This window comes from Tiliqua scincoides, chromosome 4, assembly GCF_035046505.1.
Source record: "Tiliqua scincoides isolate rTilSci1 chromosome 4, rTilSci1.hap2, whole genome shotgun sequence".
In the NCBI taxonomy this organism is placed as follows: domain Eukaryota; kingdom Metazoa; phylum Chordata; class Lepidosauria; order Squamata; family Scincidae; genus Tiliqua; species Tiliqua scincoides.
Window position 1 is genome coordinate 158,300,240 of NC_089824.1, and position 21,887 is coordinate 158,322,126.

The following is a 21,887-nucleotide window of genomic DNA, read 5'->3' on the forward strand; positions in this document are numbered from 1 at the left end:
CTGGGAGATGCCAATTATAATAGGGGGATGGATAAAGAGCTTCTGGGGGCTGCATTCGGCCTGCGGGCTTTACGTGTGACACACCTGGACTAGATTGTATCTTCCTATACCAGGTTTTGCCAATAAGAACTTAAGTTGTATATGAATACTGTAAAAGATTCCAATGCTGTGGAATATGAGCAACCTTTAGCAACACAGGCTAGTGCAATATACAAAGAACAGAGCAGATAATACATTACAAATGAGAGACACCCCTTCCACAAAACCCAAATGACCATTCAGGTACAGTCAAAAAGACTTAGGACAGTAATGATGCCCTATTATTCTGACATAATAAAAAGTAGGAGCAATTGTTTTATGTTACAAGAACAAAGATTTTAATCATCACAAACAAGACAGGTTAGTAGAAAATTATATATTTTTCATGTTTAGAAATCATAACCATGTACACTAAATGTAAGAATTTCCTCATTCTAAGAATACTAAAACCTTCAGAATTTCTAAATATACAATATCAATGCTGAGAGATACAGTTCTCAAGACATTTGGACAGCTCTAACTGTCAAATAGGTAAATTTGAAGGGGTGTGTGTGAGGTAATTAGATCAGGTATTCAACAGATAAGCTACACTGAATATAAATCACACAGAATTCTTGTTCTATAAGTAGTCCAGTCTATAACTAAAACCCAGATGAAACTGATAAATACAGAAATAAATGATAACATTTTTTTACATACAAGCAGAGAGTTTCTAAAAAGTTTCCTTCTCTGAAGCTTGATCATGGTGTCACATAAAGAATCAGAGAGACAGTGTGCAAAGAACAGGTGTATCTGATAGCCAATAATAAAACTCCTGGGGAGAGACCAGCAGAAACTAAGATTTTAGTAAAACAGAAGCATGACTCCAATAGGATGAACACAACCTACCTGATTGTGGCAAAAACCCAATTCCTGTCCACTTGCAGGCACCATATCTCTTAAGAAGGTTACAAATTTTGAACAACCCAGCAGTGCATTACATCCATCTGGGAGGATAGATGCAAAGCAAACAACGGTGCCATGGGAAGCTAGCTGCATCATGTGCAGACTCCACAGCCTTAATGAGCATCAGGCTGAAAACAAAAACTATGGTAGAAATTTTTGGCTCCTCCTTTCTTTAAAATGTATACACAATATGTTTTCATCTCACACCAAACTTCCCTTTCAAATAAAAGCCCAATCCTATTAGGTTCTTACTGTGGCGGAGCTCCCAACCCACCACCATAAGAGTTGGTGTGGCGCCGCAAAAATTGCGCTGCTGTTGTGCATTGTAGGACTGCTAGTGAAGAGGCCCCACGTCTGTGATGACAGACCACCCAGGCCATGCCACAGCAAGTGGGGGTGGGTCATAGGTGGTTTGGGGAGGATCAGAATGGGCAGGAGGTGAGAGGGGTGGATCTTGGCAGCAGCCACTCACTCCAGGGTCCAATTTCCCTTTCCCGTCCCTGACTCTCCCCCTGAGACTCTTTGGACTAAATAGCTGGTATAAGTCTAAGGAGACCTACAGGCGGTCTACCAGGAGGTAACTAAAAAATATTTTACTTACCTCTCTCAAGTTGCCTGGTCACCTGTCCAACCATAGGATGCAGCACATGCTTTGTTAATGCTGCTATATTGCATGGGGGGGGGGGGGAATTAGGATCAAGGTCTAATGCTACAATCCACAGTAATCTAGAAGTAAATTCTTACTATCTAGAAGTAAGTAAATTCAACAGAGCTTATTTCTGAATAGGTCTGCACAGGATTGTACTGTGAATCTGTTCATAAACCTTACACAGGAATCATGGCATGAGTATTTACTGCAGTTCTATTTCTAGCTCATCAATTACTCAACTTACAAATATTTTCTTCAGCTACAGTGTTGACTGTGAAGATATGCTAAAAATATATATTACTTATTTTTTTAGAATTAACTGTTCTAAAAAACAGTTAAATAAAAACCACTACTGTTTTTTACTACTGTTAAATAAAAACCATTATTTCTGAATGATCAAAGATGTCAAGTCGTTAACCTCATCCAGGATTCTCTTTCTTAGTATGGTGAAGTTTCTGAACAGTTCCAAAAATATGTCCGACTATTGAATTAGCCCTTTCAATAGTCACAATCAAAGTTGTTTCAATCAACATACTAAATTTGTTTTCAGATTGCTTAGACCAGCCTACACCAACCTAGTTCCCTTGGACAGCTAATCTTAGAGAAGGAAAAATTAAAAGTAGTATTGTCAGAGAAGAACTGGCATACATTCCTGCAGGCCAGCTGACTTCTGCAATGAAATTTCTCTTAACTGCAAGTTGTAGGAGCAATGACAATTGGCAATACAGCACTGCAGTGGTTGTAAGACAGATTTTCAGTATCAGGTGTAGTAGATGTATATGCATGATTATTTTTACAGACACCCTCCCATAAAAGAGACCATTGCTGATTTGTATGTGTCAGTTAAATTACAAAACTTTAAAAGTGGCAACATTATGAACATGTCGTGTTGTGAAAAAAAACGGTCAAACCATAGTGAAACCAATACATTGACATTTCAGAAATAAAAATGGGCTCCTGTCTAAAAGATGCTTGAATGTAACAGAAACATTAACTACAATAGCTTAGATAAACTAGTACTGTGTTAAAGATTACCTCCAGTATCCATATTAATTCAATACTAAGCAACCTGTACAGTTGGAGCACACATTCTGATGACACCAATGCAGCAAGCTGCGAGTCCCATTTCACATATTACACTGGGTGCAGACAAGGCAGTTGAGTAATTTACATGCTTCTTTAAATATATGGACCAACAGTTAATGCAAAGCATTTTAGATGATGGTATGAACTTCCAAAAACAAGTCCTACTATTTCAGCTCCCAAGATTTGGAGGGAATACCCTGTTTTAGTGCTTTCGTTCTTATATGGGCCAGTCTTTCTGATTTGTATTCTGCATGAGTGTTTCATAGCAGTGTAAAGTAGTAGTTGCTGGTTGTTTCAAAAAATAACATTTTTTTAAATCCTGAAGGTCATAACAGATTTTGGAAAAGGTATCAGAAAGTTTTAATGGGAGTTTCCCAGAATTAAAAATCCAGGTTCTAGATACATAAATGTAATTCATTTATCCTTAGGCTTACATTTTATCTACAAACCCGAAATTAGGATTTTTAAATTTCATTGAGATAGATGAGATTTAAGCAGACTGTGAGCAGAACTGCAGTCTTTGCCTTTTAAGACTAAAACTACTATAAACTAGATTGATTTCTATGTTTATATGCATTGATGGGGGGGGGGGGCTTTCAAGGCCAAATGTATGCTAAAACAAGGTTCATATGAAAGATGTCCAATCTTAATGATCACTGCACTTTAGTGATGGCAAACACTATAAAACAAGCCTATTCCTGTATTCCAGGAACACCAGAATACAAGCGTAATTTCCATTGTGGAAAAGCTATTTTAGGAACAACTGATTTTACTGTCACCAATTGGAATTGAAATTGCAGGAAAATCAGGACTTCGGGGGGAGGGGGGATTGTTTTTTCTATGATATTTCTATAAAAAGATAACACTCTTGAATCTCAGCTTTAAAAGGTTAGCTTTAGTTAGTGGATGGAAGTGACTCTGCTAATACTTGTCTATAAGTCTGTACAAAAAGAAAGCTTTGTTGTGGAAGGGACGTGGTAATGCCAACATCCATTATTGCTTATAATTCAATTCCAGATGTGTTTAAAAATTACTGAACACTATGATTTGTATTTCACAGCTCTTCCCCATTACTAATTCTGCTAACATTCCACTGTTCTTCAAGTTCAACTCAACTGCATTCAGCATCTTTAGAGTGAACATCAAAATAGGCTATTCTATGACAATCATAAATAAATATGAAGAATTCTTAGTTGATAATGTACAACTGAATTATAAGCTTCACCTTTGAAACGTCTAGGTTTCAGCATTGGGGTGTTTTAGGTAACTAAAAATTACCAGTAAGTGTCTAAAATACTCATCAAACAAATATGCATAACACACTATAAAAGTGCATAACACACTATAAAAGTGATAGGATTGGAAAGACTTTGTCTGCTGGAAAGGTTCCAGTGGTATCACAGTCCAATGCCAACACTTAGAAACACTTAAGCGCACACAGACACACTTTGCATGGATTTTTTTAAAGTGTTACAATTGATTGTATAACTTCCATATTCATTTGCATCAATTTCAAAGCACCAAAAACAAAACAAAACTTGCTCTTTATTTCAAGATTTGGGATCACTGAAATACCAGCCAGGTTCAACAATAAAGGCAGAGATCTGCATGCACAGATAATCACGCATCCTTTCTGATGATTGAAGTTGAACAAGTCCTCTAATACAGAGCCAGGCCAAGGACATCTCATTTGTCCATCACATTAAAGTACTGGACATAATTGCGTTCACCTTAGCAACAAGGGAACGTTTCAGCATTTTACATATGTTCCCATTCCCAAATATAGCAAAGCTAGATTCGCACAGAGCATTTATAAAAAGCATGTTCGGCCTTTAGCTGACCTTATTTCTTCAACATTCTCTCTGTCTTTTTAGCCAATTTAATTAAGAGCTTCTTGTTGCTTCTTAGTATTTCCTGGTTCTTTTAGATTACTACTTCATATTAAAAGGTACAGTTAAGGGAAGAATAATGGGCGGGAATTGCTCTCAGTTCCCTCTTTACTTCTACAGGGCCCCATATGCACAAACGCTTTGCAAATGGCTAATGCAAATGCAGTTATCAGAAAAAATAAATAGCCCTAGCTATGGAGGTAATTCTTAATGAATTAATGTACAAATGATCTCCAGTGTGGTAAGGCCACATCATCAAATTATTATGGATATTAAACTGCATGCTTAAAATATACAGCAATATCGCTTTTTAAAACCAGAAACTCCAAAACCATGCTTTCAAAACATTCAACGAGAGTTCATTTTTGTTGCCCCAAGGTATCATTCAAATGAAAAACAGGAGAATTAAAGGTATGAACCACCATAAAACAAAACTCTGAAGTCAAGTTACTGAGGAATCAATGGCCTTCACACTTCTACACCAATTCTAAATCCATCCTTCATTATCTCTCAGACTAGATCGGTACAGTCCCACAAGTTTATCCTTTCACTCAATTCTTCCTTTATTCTGGATGGCTAAATCTGCACAATTTGTGTAAGGTGCCCTCTATGTTTATTGCTTTGAAACTAGTGAAGCTGTAAACAGTCTTCTGTACCCAAAAGCATTCAGGGGATTACCTGAAGTAAAACAGAAATATAAAATAAAATGTTTGAACATTATTGAGAGAAGCTATGTGCATTTAACTCTATGTTTTAACAAACTTATCCATTCCTAACCCCCATAAACAAAAAATATACTGTTTAACAATTATACTTAGCAATTTTTGAAAAGTGATGGAGAAATGATCTTTTCATTGGCCTTTTTAAAAGTTATCAGAAAAAAATGCTTTTATTGAAAAATGAACGTTTCTGTGAAGTAAATGTACATTTCATGTAAACTTATCTGTGTTTGCAGAAGACCAACATATTTAGCATTACTATACAAATATGACAGGAACACAAAGGCACACTAGCATGCAGAAACTCAGAGGCACATACACCATACTTGCTCTTCGTCTACTTCTGAGAGAAGAGTAGTAAAGGCAGAAGATGGATAATTGCCTTTCTAAAACATACTGGCCAATTTTGCAAAATCTGATCCCATCAATGATCAGATTCAGTCCTGAATAAAATTTCTTACAAGTTCTTTCTCCCCCGAACCCCAATGACATTGGAAAAAATACTGCATTGCAGTATTTGCCAGTGTATCAGAGGGTATCCTGTCAAATGTCCCAAAGTCAAACCAGTACAAATTCATAGGTGAGTAATCACACTCAGTAAACACCACACAGTAAGGAAGACAATGAATGCCATATTCTGTGTGTGTGTGTGCCAATATATTTACTATTCCATCAGTATTCCATACAACTGCCCGTTTTGAAGCGTAAGGTCCTAGATTAAGCGCACAACATCAATGATCACTGTACATACCCCAAGTTACTTTATGGGAGTAATCAAGCACAGCCTAGAACCATAACCTCTCCACAAGATTATGTATAGGTAGGACTTAAAGTTACATGTGAAATAACTTCTAATAACAAAGATTCCTAGAAGCATTCTAAGTTTGAAAAATATAATTCAAGAGACCAAAAATGTTGATGATTGAAAAAAGAAATCACCCAAAAACAACACGTAAGGTTCCTGAACAGAGAAAATCTTCCATTTAAGCTCAAGCTCTAGATACTCAGACTTTTCCATGCCCATCAGAAGAGAATAAAACCAAATCATTCCTTTGAAATAGTTCATTCTTGGTCATTCTTTGTTGCAATTCTCTAATACAGTATTTTGATTCTTCTTTGACTGACACAGCTAAAAGAGGTAACACTAACAAAAAAGGAAACCAAAGGAAGAATGTCCACCCAGCAGGAAAAGCATCTCTCTACTTAACATACCAACTTGAATAGTTGTGCACAGCAATAGAAAGAACAGTGTATCAACGGAGGCTTTCAATATTTAACACCTTCTAAATTCCAGGTTAGAATTTTGATAACTGTACACATTTAAAGAAAACGTTATATACCTCTCCCTTGCTTTACTCTTTGAATGTAAGGTTCAGGTTAATAAACAGCTTCAATAGTTCAGATTTTCTAGGGTTTTTCTTCCACAAATTGAGATTCAATTTGAAAGGTCTCATATGCTCAGAAAAAAACCGTACATGCATGAGCTAATAGTAAATAAAAATTCGAATGTACAAGAAAGCTATGGGCATTGCATCAATTTCTGGACATTGAAAATGTGGCAGCTTGATGCCAGGAGATGTGTGGGCCAGAACAAAACAAATTCTAACATTCTAAACCTCAAAAATTGTGCAGAATAAACAAATTAAAAGAAAAACCCTGAAAAACTACCCAAACATTCCAAGAAAACAATGGAGCTGTGTGCCAACACTACTAAGGAGTGGGGGGTGGGGAGAGAGGTGCATCACTGTCTGAATATTATGGCTATACAAAAATGCTTCTGAAAAATTATTTGTGAAAAAAATCAGGTATCTGGTACATGAATCCACACAACTTTTTTCCCCTGTGTCATGCAGAAGGTCAACTGCCTTTATCCCAAAGACCACAGAAACACTAGTTAGGAAGTGAATTCAAAGCAAACCTGATTTCTCATTTTCCAAGACTTCTGGCATTTTTATTTGAATTGATCATTCAAATGAATCATGTGCCAAGGGAAGAGAATGTGATATTTGCCAAGCATAAAAGGTGTGCCCTGTATCTCGGATATGCTTCTCTCATCTTCACTATAGATTCAACACTGAACAGCTTTAGCTCCTTTTGCATTATATTTCCCACCACTTGCCAGTCCACATCTTCTAATGCTTTACACACCCATCACCTTATTTGAGTAGATGCCACTATTCCATGCTAATTTTTGTGTCCAACAACATATGGTGCCATAAAAATTTGGGAGAGATATCTAAGTCTGTACTTAACAGCACCTAGGTTATATCTTAACCTAACATTGCTTTGCAAAAGAAGTTCAAGTTGATATAGAAATTGTTGGTTAGGAACAGGACTATTTCATGATTTTTGGAAAATACTGTTCCATCCATAAAATGAACAATAGGGTATACTTGCCTGAACTCATTATTCTGCCATAGAGGCATTGTATTTCATAAACATAAATCCAACAGTACTTCACACAAAAATCTTGACTTAGAGTAAGTTTACATACCATTCCCTCACTAATATTTGATGGACTACGCTAAGCAAGCATGTGCAAATCTACTACTACTAAATCTATTCAGTGCCATATATCTTCATAGTGTACTGTTTCCTCCTGATTCCTTACACTTTCTTACACATGTGATTTTGCATCAGAAATAAAATGGTTAAAGAGCCCCCACCCACCCTATGCAGAAAAAGAACAGATGCCTTTTTAAAAAATGATAGAAATCACCATAGGCTTCAGCAAAAAATGTAATTAACACTTATTTATAAAGAATAATTAAAGTTGTGACTACCACAAAGAACGGCAAAGATAATTGAGGTAGCCCTAGAATTTTTTTTACACTGTTTGCAGTATTCCCACATGACTGCCACCTGCTCCCCCACTCAGCTTCCCCTATGCTCGTTTCCCCGGCAACCTTTCATTGGCTTTTCCTCCCAGCTATCGCTTTCAGTTCGGCTGCTCAGTCTAATCTTATTTGTTTTACACCCATCAAAACAATCAGCTAGACAAAGAAAATCCTTTAAGAATAGGGAAAAGACCATAGCTTTGTTTCCCAGTTTATAATAAATATCCAGAGAGGGAGAGCGAGGGAGACGGAGAGGGAGTGCCTGCAAAATGTTTAATTGAAACAAAAGTAGGAAGAATGAGGTGAATATTAATGCCTTCCCCCCGCTGCCCCCCACCCAATGAATCGCGCCGTTCTGAAGATTCCAAAGTCTGTATTTGATCTAGCCATTTTGCTCAATCTACAAGGAAAGCACAAAACGCAGGAAGGGGGTGGGTGGGGGCGGGGAACAAGTCATGTAGTTTCTGATTTTTCTGCCAGAAGAATACTCTAAAAATAGAAATACTACTATCGTATACTTAGATTTAACTTCCTTCTGCAGAAAAGAAAGCACCCTTGTTTGACAATGGCATTCACATTCTAAAGAGAAACAACATGCAGTCATTAGGTTTCTATTCAACTTTGCACTTGTGTAGCACAAATGAAGATTAAAAAGCATCATGTGCTGGGCATACAGTACAAAGACACCGTGACTGTCAGCGGAGATCATCCCAATGCATGCTCAATGGATGAAACGCTCAGAGCCATGACACTTGTCTATATTTATATAATAGTTGTACATACACATTACATACACAGGTGCCCTCATTAAAAACCAAAATGACCTATAATTTTATTTATGACTCACAAGCTGCCATCCTAAGCAAGCATAATTCACGAGGCATTCAAGTCGTACGAATTCTATCAGCAGTTTCCTGCCAATTTTCACTTACCATTTTCAAGCCATTCCACTCCATCTGTGATCACAAAGATGGATCCTTACAGCCCCTCACAGTGTCAAAAGCAAAAAGAACGTTATGTAAAAGCTGACATTCCTTCTTACAGAACTCCTGCCCAACGATGCAACAAATCGGCATATACTAGGCGCTGGTACACATACAAGCCGCCTCCTCTTTTTATGAGGTCATGACAGGAAACTCTTTGAAATACAATATGCAGCATTTACTGAAGCTCCTATAAATCACTCTCTTAAAAAAAATTACCATGCCTCCTGCGCAATATACCAAACCAAAAAGTATCAGTCCCAAGGCATTGCTTTCTTATCTTAATTTTTTTCAAGGATCCCATTATGCATATGTGTTGCCCGCATGTGAATGTGGGAAAATTAACCATTCAAACGGCCCCCACCCCCAGCATTTGTTGGTCACACAGTCTCATGTTAGAAATCAGCCTTTTCTTTATTCCGAAAGATAAATTATAATGACTGTCAAATGACAATGAACTTCCCTCCTGCCCTTTATTAAAAGCTAGGCAAGTATTTAAAACAAGAGAGAGAAACAGAGATAGAACACGCAAAGGAAGAGAAATTAAGGGAAAAAGACATTTAACAAGCAAGCCAGCGGGAGTGAACGAAAATCATGTGACAACACAGAATGATCAAAATGCAGATTTGGGGAACACTATATGTTCTATACACAGACTATGAAAGAGTGTTGCAACAAACAGATTTTAAAAACTACTAATACCTACCATAACCATTCTTAATGGCAAATAAAGGGTCTTGCAAGGCTTCAGTTCCTCTAAAGATTTGATATGGTTTCAGGGAATTAAATGTTTTATTGTATCTTTTTTTTAAAATCCACAAAATACACAGTGCAGATGTATGATGCAGCAAAAGGAGGAAAAAAAAACACCACCCCAAGCACTGTGTTGAAGCCCCCTGATTTTAGAACGTAGATAACAACTGAATAGAGCCTTGATGAAATTGGCTAGCAGCTTCTCCTTTTTACATCCATTTATGGGACCATCTGTCAGCTGAAAGCAAGATCCGATTGGCTAGGGAAACTAAAGGAGGCGTAGCAACATCAGGTGCTATTGAAATTAGCTACTGCCAGATTGACAATGTTAATGATTTGGTGACCTCTACAACAACAGAGACCAGATTTCTGAACTGCTGCTTGTATCTAGTAATTAAGGGCCAGTTTAAGAACACCACACATGCATGGATTTTTACCCACACCTCTTTTCCCCTTCCCCTATCATCCCTAACATAAGGGCAGTTTCAGACCACACCTTAAGAGTTCCCAACTCTCTGCCATACAAGTGTTACACCTCAGTCATGCTTCAATAACTGCATCTTCTTACCTCTTCCATGCATTAACCACCTTATCTTTCTCAACAGTTACTGCACAGATAAATACATATTTAATTATCTGTCTCTAGGCTTAAAAGACACAATTTTAAAGATATTTCATGCAGACTTTAACTGCATTTATTTATAGGTGCAATAGATTTTAATCTCTATATATTTCAAGTCCAGTTCATATAGAGGAGATTCACATACGGGTATAGGAGTGCACATTTTTTTTTAAACTAGATTTCTAATTAATAAAGAAAATTTGGTAATGTACGGTATACATTTGGCCAGGGTGTTTAAGTTGATAACACTGGTTTTTTTGGGGTTGTATATATTCTAGGTTAAAATAAAGGACAACTATGATTTACCACACTATAAGCAAGGCTGTTTCGTAATCTTTCTGTGACTGAAACAGTAAGTTGCCAACTTCAATGTAACCAGGCAAAAAAAATAAAAAAACGAAAAATAAAAACTCCAGATACAGTCAAATTACAAACTTTTCACACTTCAGTCACATATTGAAAATGCTTTAGATAGGACACTTTTTCATTTTTATTAATGAGAGTGTTTCCATTTTTAAAAGTGCTTTTATAATAGGCATGTTTGCTAAAAGCAACCAAGGCTATAAGACTATACAGCCTCCTCGTACAGTTGTTGTGATGAACTATTAAACTACGTAAAAATCATCCTCTCTGTGTTGTGTTTGTCTCTAAGTGACAAACATATTTTGATTGTCAGTTAGCTAACCAAAAGCATGTTTCAAGCCTGAACTCATTTATACATTAAAACACAACATTCTGTAAAACACTGGGCCACAATATACGCTTATCACTCACCAAAAAATGAACAAAAAATAAACCCCTTAATGTAAATATAAAAGTCCGACCAAGTAGAAAAGTTAATTTTGGAAGAAATTAAGCCAACTCAATGACAAATTAAAAATTTCATGCTACACTGTTGCAAGCTGTTTAAACGATTGCAAGCTTCCTTTTTGGATTTAGATTTGAATGTTCTTTAATATATACTAATAGAGAACAAAGTAAACAGCTTCCAAACTGAAAATGTAACAAAGTATGGGAATAGAGTAAATTCAAGAACATGATTATGCACTCCAACTAAAACACAATATGCTCACTCCAAAAGTTTGATTTGTAATGGTAATTTTGAATTAATGTCTCTTCGGAGGATAACAAAAATTAAACAGGGAATGAAGAAATCTTTTATTCATCCCTTTTCCCAACTCCACACACTAGTCATTGTTTAATAATTTTAAGACATCAAAACAATTTACCTCTTTCTGTTAAAAAACTGTAGACTAGTACAAATTAGCTGTCCTGCCGATCTAAAAATTCATACTTTGTGTATTATGTACCAGCATCCAGAACTATACACACAAAATATTTAAGAGAATAGTATTATTAAATAATAAATTATAATAGTAAAGCAAATAGAAAATACAAAATAAATGCACACATGTCAACAGAGGCCTCTCTTCTCTATAAGACAAAGGCAGAATCCTATTGTTGCGAAAAGTCAGTCATATTATCAGATTTCCAATAAGACCATTCATCTTTCGGGGTAAGTGGTTGACCACGACATCATTAGCAGTGACAGAATCTGTAAAGCATCACAATTTACAATAAAGTCTTTCAACCACCAAGCAGGAAGCCTCCAAGTAAAGATATTATTTTCATGCAACCCCTCCATCTCCCACTCTCCCCAAAACTTAACTCAAAATACGGCTAATCCATTTTCAAAATGAAACCACAGGACTTTTTCCCTCCCTCCTCCTCCTTTCTTACCATAAATGAGCAGTTTCTTGACTCATTAATGACAGTTTCCCTTAAAACAAGTGATCTCATAGCACTGTGTCCCTCTCCACCATGCATACATCCCAAAGCTTGCGGGTATCTTAGCATCAGGAACCGCCAGCAAGCTCTCTCATACAGAGCCCAGATGGACTATACTAGAAGCCAATTCAGCGTTAATAACTACCTACTCTGTGCAGTTAAGAAGCCTTATGTGGCATAATGTCCTAGGCAACAGCAGCTGATTAAAACAGCAAATAAAAGACAATCCTGTTATCCAAAATGATTGATGGGGGGGGGTTAAAAATAAAGCAAAGGAGGATTTCTCTTTTCTTTTAAATCTCTCAGTTTGAGGGTGGAATCTTTTCTAAGCATATGAAGAAAGAAGAAGAAAAACCAAATGCTGCCCAGAAGATGTGACAAAATATTACCTCATTATTTAACAAAGCAGCACTAAGCGTCCTGGTGATTTCAAACATCTTGCCACAGATTTTGGTTTTAGAGAAATAGAAAGAGAATCCTTTGCAAGTCCAGTCCTCTATCTGCAAAGGGGAAGTCAATTTTTCTGCACAAAACAATGTTTGCTCCTCAGAGTTAACACATTAAAACATCTAGTCGGTGAGCTGCATTTTCCCGCTTAGCATACAGAGTACACTCACTCCTGCAACATGTACTGCTCTCTTAGCTAGAATAGCCTGCTGCCCCAAACATGGCTGTTACTTAAACTATTCTTTAAAGTAACAGTTCGCTCTCTAACCACCAGGTGGGCAGTGTGGAATGATTCAAAATGAACAATCTGAGATTGTCTCTGAATAGCTTGTAGCTGTGATTCTTCATACACATAAAACACAGCGTTGTAAGAAACAAAGGTGTAGCTTGCATTCGTTTTACCTCCTCCCTTGTTACCATGATATACCTTAAAAACATAAATGAAGCACACACCTATAGAAAAATACACGTTTAATTTTTTAAAAAAGATAATTACTTACAGACTATTTTCTCCTCTGAGAAAACGAGACATCAAAAATCCTTAAAATACCACTTTTGAAAGAAAGACACCAAGCAAAATCTTCAGCTGTCTTTCCCACCCCCCCCCCCCGTGACATCCTAACTCTATAATAATCCCATTTAACCCACATATTATTTATTAGTAAGAATACTTGGGTTAATGAGGGACCCTGAAAAAGCTTGCAAAGAGGACAGGAAATCTTAGCCTTCGAGCTTCTTGAATGTCATTAGCATGTTCTTGCTTGAACCTCCACTGTTTTGTAACCCTCATGGCTTCAGCTCTAAATTTTAAAAACTGATAGCTAAACTGGCCAAATGATACATATGCAGAATTCAAATTAAAAGAATATAGTGACAGCTTTGTTAGCTCATTATTTCCAACTGCAACAAAAAAGTCTTTACATTTTAGATTGCATTAGAAGGTAACAGTTTCACTCTAAGCAACTGGAGGACCGCACTTAGTGCTCAGTTCTGGGCATGACAGTTCAAGAATGATCCAGTACACAGGATGCAAAGGATTAGCAGCATGTTGGATCAACAATAGAATGGAGCTTTATGAATACAATGATACAGGTTCTTGGCTCCAGGAGCTTAACACCTAAAAATCTACAAGGGGAGGGGAGGAACAAGGAGGCAGAAGTGAACAGTGGACGAATATGTAGTAGGGGATAGGAATTAAACAATGCAGGTCCAGCCTACTTATACACAGATTTTTTATACACGGATTTGACTCAATGCGAATGGCCCCCCTGCAAAAGGAATGTGCTGATCCCTGGAAAAGGGGAAAATGCATCCCTTTAAAATCAGTTTAAAAAACTTAACAGTCCTTTAACAATAGCCTCCTTAATGAGAGAGAGAGGGCAGCTGGCTGACAATCCATCAATCCTTCTCTCTCCAGGCGACCCCTCCCTTCCCCCTGAGCACTTGAAAGAAAGGTGATCATTTTGCATTGGTGAAGGGAGGGGCTGAGTTAAGCTCCTTTGTGAGCTCTTGGAGGAGGACTGATGGATGGATTGTCTTCTTAATGACTCTTATCTTACCTCACAAAGGTCAGCAAGGCTGTTTTTAAATCACTGGAGCAAACTTTGCTTTTTAAATTCATTTGCTATAGTGCTATTGATTTGCTATAGTTTTTTGCCATCCACATGAGTGCTTAGAACAGAACCCATGCAAATAATTAGTCTCAACCTGTACTACCAAAGGCATCATAGAAAAGGTGAGTTTGGAAGAAGAAATTGATTAGAAAAGGATAGGCAAGACCCAGCTCTTCAGTGCTGGGAAATACAGTCCCTGGTCCTAAACCATCCATGGGAGGAGGGTAGCTAAACTCAGTACACTTCAGGATGCAGGGGACCACTATACAAATAATCTACCTGGCCTCTTTCAGGCACCTCTTAGATCCTGACTGGTAAAATCCAAACCTCAGTTAAGGCTAGGCCACACAAACACTCAGGCACAGGTCCTCCTGACCATGGCAAACGTTTCCTTTCACACTGAGTGGGTCCTAACCTGGAGGTAGCCTTGAACGATATAGATTCAAGAGAACAAGAGAATGAGTGAAGCACACTGGCCTGCTGTAGGCTGGTATTTGATTTTTTTTTAATAAGAAAATTGGGGCTGAGCTGAAATGCCCACAACTTTTCAGTCCTCTTTTCAGGCTGCAAAGTTGCAGGGGGAATTTCAGTATTTTTCAGGGATTGTTAGGAATTTTTAGGAATTGTAGGCAGTGGTGATTTTTCAGTCAACCATATACTGGTGGCTGCAATTTTTTTTCCTTCAGATTGTTCCTCAGAATAATGTTACATCATTGCAGGGTGCCATCTCAAGGGCCAATCTGAAGGAAAAATATATGACTTTGGCCAGTGTCATAAAGCTGATGGCAGGCAAAAAAGATAAGACATATAGGGCTTTGCCCCTTCCCACAAATATTTTTTTTTAAGTTGTATGTTCTAACTTGAGAATTTCCTTAAAAGGGGCACAGTAAGTGTCAACAGCAAAACTATCTAAAGCTACCACTTAAGTTTTCAACTTTTAACCATAAGTAACTTGATTCAAGGTCAAGCATGTGCCAGCATCTGGGGGGCATGGGGTGTCCCTCCTGACCTCTCTGCTGAGCTCCCTTTGCCTTGGAAAAGGTAAAAATAGTGCTTGTGACTGACTTCTAGTTTCACAAACTGGAAGTGGGTCACGATTCCTATTTTCACCTTTCTGAGGCAGGGGAAACCCTGCAGAAAGGTCTGCAGGGCTCCCTGCACACCCCACCCCCCATGCCGGCACCAGCTGTGCTAAGCTTTTTTAAAATCACTCTGTTGCCAATTGCATCGCCCTGATCGCATTGCCACCATCACACCCCGCCCCTTAATGGGACAGAGACAAGACTTCTCGGGCTGGTGGGTCACAACCCATCAGTTTAAGAACCACTGTATTAGACCAGCGTTTCTCAAGGTTTGTCCCCTGCTGTACCACTTCACATGGTCCACCTATTGAAAGTACCCCTAAAAGTAACTGGCAGTGATGTCATCATCAGTTACTTCTGGATTGGGAGGCCAGATGCAATGCAACAAACACAGGTAAGAAGCTCGAGGTGGACAGGAGGGCTTTTACGAGCATGTGAAAAACACAGACTGGGGCTCTGCCTGCTAAGCCAAGCCTACTACCGCTGTTTGTCACACTGCATTGCTGGTCTCGTTGGCAGGTGGCAGGGGTCTGGGGATTCTGTGCATACCACTGGACACCATCTCAAGTACCACTGGTTGAGAAATGCTGTATTAGACAGTGCTTGCCTCAGTCCCTAGTCTTCTCTGCCCTTTCCTGAAGCTTCTCTCTTGTTCACCTCTCCGTTCCTTGGTTTCCTGTTTTTCTATTCATTGCCTATGCAGCACCTTTCCTTTAGCCATCTTCTCACTGGACAGTGATGCAGGGTAGAATTTTTTCCATGGAGTATATTCTTGTAATAGATTTACCAGTCAAATTGGGTCATTGCAAAGTAAATCTTTTTCAGGTTTTTTTCCCACATTCCAGCAGTACAAAAGCCCATTAAGATTGGGCCCTAAGTGTGCTTTACTGTTCGTGACCCACGGATCTTTCCCTTCATTGTTCTGATTTTTCAACCTTTTAAATAAACTTGTTTTGCTTTTATTGTTTGCCTGTCGTCTCAGTTCACTTGGGAGCAGATTCCCATGTCTATCAAACTGCCCGCGTTCTGCTACTGGTTGGCTTTATTCTCAGCTTTGGGGGCTCTCTGTTTATCTGGGAGGGAGGTGGTGTCAAAGTGGACTGCTTCAGTATGGATTTTCAAGATTTGCTACTATTGGGTGGAGGAACAAAGACGATTGCTAGTCCCATCTCAAGAGTGAAGTGGGGAAGAGGGACATGAGTGCATTCACTAACCACTATGGCTATGCATATTTCCCTTAAAATTTCTATTTTCCCTTAAAATTAGCCAGTCAGACTATTTTGGAGAGCTTACATCAGTGCAATCCACACGAGTACAGTCTCTGAACCTGGAAGTTCTCTTCAGTCATCATGACTAGTGTCCACTGATATAAATGGACACAAGTCATGAACTCCATAAATTTGACTAAGTCTATTTTAAAGTCTGTAAGTTTGCATGGCTATCACAAACATCTTGCAGCCACCACTTTCATGAGTTACTTATGTGTTATGTGATGAAGTAATTTCTTTTGTATAGCTTGAATCTATTTCATTGTGTGGCTCAAAGTTCTAGTATTGGGGGGGATTTATTGCTATCCACTTTCTCCATGTTATTCAAAAGGTAATAAACCTCTGTCATGTCCACCTTCCCTTGCTTATCTTTTTTCAATAGAATATGGCCACAACTCTTCCTAGTAGGGAAGGTGTTCTAACCCCTTTATCATCCTGCCTGCCCTTCTTCTGGAAGACTTATAGGTAGGACTTTGGTATCCACTGATTTGACTCACCACTGATTCTGAAGTCCACCTTTAAATTCCTTGTAACAAGGAAAAAAAGCACCAAAATCCCATTTTGCGAATTTGAGTATCCACGAATTTGAGTATCAGCAGGTTGTCCAAAAACAGATTCCCTGTGGATACCGAGGCCCCAGCTCTATATCTTTTTTTGAGATGGGGTAACCAGAACTACCCACAGTATTCCAGATGTAACTACACCATGGATCTCTATACAGTACAACAATATTATTATACTGGCAGTTCCATTTCCCATCTATTTGCTAATAGCCCCAAGCACAGAGTATGCACAAAGAGTTGACGTTTCTGTTGAGCTATCCTAGAATTCCCTTACTGATCAGCCACTATCAAATTAGACCCCATAAAATATATATGAGAATTTTTTTTTTGCACTCTGTCAAAACCTTTTTGGAAATCCCAGTATATAATGGACTACACACACAACATAAGGGAATACTAGAACCAACTATGCTGATGGAATACAAGTCTATTAATGTTTTCCGAATGCTATACTGTCTCATTTGTAGGCACATTCTCACCTCATCAACCATACACATGATCAGTATTTCACCACTAAAAATTTTATTTTATTTTTAAAAAAACCTCATTTTCTGTTTTGACACATGAACCACATATGCCAAGACTTACTATCTGTCTACCATTCACAATGGAAGTAAATATATCTATTCTGTCTGGAAAGTAAGAATAACCACATTGATTTCAGCTTCTGTTTGGTTGCTTTGTACAACTTTTGAACACCAGTTATTAAATGTCACTTAAAAGTACAGTAATTCTTGTAAAGAAAATACATTATAGGGCAGCCCTTGGTATCTGCAGGGGATCTGTTCCTGGACACCCCCTCCCTGCAGATATCCATACCCAAGGATGTTCAAATTCATGGGTCAAGTATCCTATTGGCCTCTGAATGCGACTGGAGCACATGGTCACATCCGGAGGACCTTCTGTGGTCTTTGGAAGGCATGACTTCCGGTTATCAACAAAAACCAGAAGTTGCATCCTTTGACCCTCCGAAGGCCTTCTGAGGGTTGGGGAGGCCACATACTGCCCTCTGGCACTTAGAAGGCCTTCCAGACATGACCAGAACATAGACTAGTCACATTAAGAAGGCAATCGTTGGCCCACCTTGTGGGTTTGGAACCTGCAGATATTCAAACCAGTGGGTACCGAACTCATGGATACCAAGTGCCACCTCTATTCGTAACTTCTTGGTATAGCCAGGAATAATGTGTTTAGAGTATTTAATGTGTTCAAGGAGTTTGGAACATACTGATGGAAATTTAAAGATATTTGCATCTACTTTTAGAAAACACCAGTCAGAAAAAGGAAAGTGGACAGGTACAAAACCAGTTGTTAAGAAACTGAACTCCTTCTCCCCAGAGGCAAACATAGCCAATCAATATCAAGCCACTGACATAGTACCATCTGCCAAATTGCACAGTAAAACAATGTTACTGGAACAGATCTCTAACGGAGGAGTAGTATTCTCATTTTTAATCTATTAGGAAAGCATCAGTGCCTTCATGCGCAAGAAGTCAAAATTCAAAATCAAAGTGCTGTCACAAAAGTTTTCACAAAACTGAACTACCAAAGAATAGCAGCACAGAAAATCAACATCAGCCCTCATGCTCCTAACTTGCAACTGAAAATTGCTGGAAGAGATTTATGCTTTTTTCTGACAATTTTCCTCACATTTTATAGGGATTCTTCAATGTAACAACAATCACTCTCCTTTAATAGTACCACTGCATGCTTTGTTATCTGTGTCTAGAGACACCTTGTTCTCCTCAGATAAAAGTTAATTGTTCTTCTGACATTGAACAATAAGGGACTTTTTAAGCTCACCTAATAAAGTAAGAGTGCTTTATTTTTAGCATTGCTTCAGACACAAAACAATGGCACTAGAAGACCTATTACTATTATTAAGAATATTTATACAGAGCTTTTCAACAAAGTTCACTAAGTGGTTTACAAACAACACAAAATAATTATGGTTTCCTGTATTAGAGGGGTTCCCAAGCTAAAAAGATACAGAACAACAGCAGCAAATGGCTACTAGAAAAAAACACTGTGCAGGGCCGAACAGGGACAGTTACTGTCATCGCGCTCCCCAAAATATAAGAGTACCACTTGAAAAAGTGGCTTTTTGCCCAGTTAGCAGAGTACTACATTACATCAGGTGTAAAAACTATTACTTTTTTTAAAAAAATATCCTATTAATTTATAACACTTCCCCCCTAAATGCTCACTTTTTAAAAAGTTAAATGTGGAATTTTACAGTATTTTTATCTGATCTGATGCTTTTTGTAAAACAGAAATTCATTAAACACCACAATCCTATGTATGTCTACTCAGAAGTAAGTCCCATTAAGTTCAGTGGGATGTACTCACAGATGTGTATAGGACTGCAGCTTAAACATCTAATATGTCATGTTGACATTCCAGCAAAATTCCAAGACATATACATTATATATGCCATAATGCACATGCTCAGGCAGTGGCAACAGAGGGGAGACAAAAGCTTGTCCCAGGATACAACTGCCTCAATTTAGGTGAAGATTACATGGAAGCGAAGTGCTGGCAAAGTATGTAATTTTGAGAAGTACAATATCGTTTTCCTTCATTCTTGTTTTTTTTTTAAAAGCCAAATGGAAGGTACTTTCTGAATAATCATGGTATATCTGTTTCTACAGTTCCCACTGAATGTGAAAGCATCCTAGTTTGAAGTTCTGAGGAGCATCATCATCCAACATCTAGTGCAGTGTTTCTCAAACTGTGGGTCCCAACCCAATTTCCGGTGGGTCCTGAAGAGTCTCCAATGAAAACATGGGTGATAGAAATATCAGATAACTAACTGCTGCAAGCCCTGAGGCTATTCAATAATCAGATAGCTGCTAACTGCGCTGCAAAGAGCAGAATTCCTGCAGATTGCAATCCTGTGTAAATATAGGGGGAGAAATATTTGAGTGTCTTTTTTCTGCTGTGTTTTTTTCTATCAAAGACAGGTATGGGGCAGGTAAAGGTTGGGTCACATAATTAAGCTCCCCAAACCTTCAGGCTATTCATTAAGGTTGCCTCATGAGAAACTGATCAAGTTTTTGACAAATAAATAAAATATTGCTTCTAAACAAATAAAATTTATAAACTATTTCTCAATCATCTTTTTAAAAAGTCTTGTAAAGCTGGGTGGGTCCCAATAGAGCGTCATTTTAAAAAGTAGGTCACAGTAATAAAGACTTTTAGAACCATTGATGTAGTGATTCTGGCTACAGTGAACAAAAAAATTACCAAGGCATGATTCAATGAACAGTGACATATGCAAACGTAATTTGCAATCTTTAAAATTATAATTTAGAATAAGTGGTTGTTTATTACGTATTTAATAAAGGATGTAAAACTCCTAAATCAGAACTTGTCCAAATTAAAGAAATTTTTAAAATTAATTTTGATATATCTTCACATATAAATAAGCAAAGTTATTATAGAGCATTTTAAAGATGGAGATCCATCTTTAAAGAGGCAGAAAGAATGAAGTCTCACCATATTTAAGCTGTGTGCAATGTCAGCCTAGCAGCTAACATTGTGTGCAATGTACGTGCAATGTTAGCTTTTACACTCCAAGGTTCCAAAATACAGCCCCCCGTAACCACGGATCCCATATCTGCAGGTTTACTTATCCACGGATTGGTTCTGGGTGCACCCTTGCAGGTACCCCCTCCAGATGGGGGGCCTCCGCCAGGCTCAGTCTGAGCAAATTGGAAGTAATGTTTTATAATGCCTTATAAGACATTAAAACATCACTTTAAGTTTCCAGAAGAAACTGGAAGTGACTTTTTTTCCACTGTCAGGCTCAGATGACTCTCCGGAGGCAAGGGGAGAAGGACTCCTCCTGACTCTGAAGGGGGGGGGGGAGGCGTTTGTCCATATTTGCAGTTTCACTTAACTGCAGGGGGTTCTGGAACGGAACTCCGGCAGATATAGGGGCACATCTGTATTCTTAGGGTGGAACAATTTGTATCAGAAAAGCAGGGAGGGAGGGAGATTAAGAACTCTTCCCTTTGCTGTAATTTGCCTCCTGAAACTCTCCCCTATGGGTTTCAGACCCAGACTTACTTCAAAAATGTCACTGGAAGACATTGCAAGGAACAACAGACAACAAGGAATACATTGGTGGGGGGACAGCATACAGGAATATCTCCCTATATTTGCTTGCAAACCGCAGGAGCTGAGCTCTTTGCAGGGTAATTAGCAGCTACAGTATCTGATTTTTGAAAAGTCTCAGGACTTGAGGCAATTAGTTATCTGAACTATCACTTTTTGGGGACCCACCAGAAATCAGGTTGCGACCTACCAGTGGGTCCCAACCCACAGTTTGGGAACCACTGGACTAGACCGTGATATGCCACTCAGTCATGATTCCCCCCCCCCGTTTGAATATAGCCCAGTGCTTCTCAATGAATATAGCCCAGTGCTTCTCAAACTGTGGGTCGGGACCCACTAGGTGGGTCGTGAGCCAATTTCAGGTGGGTCCCCATTCATTTCAATATTTTATTTTTAATAGATTTGATGCTGCCATGATATGTGACTACATTTGGGGAAATGTTACAGATCTGAACAGGCTACTATGTACATGCTTTTAACAATGA

General features: G+C 38.3%; 1 protein-coding gene across 2 annotated transcripts in view; it reads right to left on the reverse strand.

Annotated features, from left to right (window-relative positions):
* ELAVL4 (ELAV like RNA binding protein 4) overlaps window positions 1-21,887 on the reverse strand; it is a 124,861-nt gene that overhangs the window by 84,137 nt on the left and 18,837 nt on the right. Inside the window, exon 1 of one of the 2 annotated variants that reach the window (XM_066623201.1) lies at window positions 12,263-12,379. The exons of the other annotated variant lie outside the window; for it this stretch is intronic. Within the exon in view, the coding sequence (XP_066479298.1) occupies window positions 12,263-12,379 (117 nt within the window). Of the gene's footprint in view, window positions 1-12,262; window positions 12,380-21,887 lie in introns of those variants that run through there. 2 annotated transcript variants of the gene reach the window in all.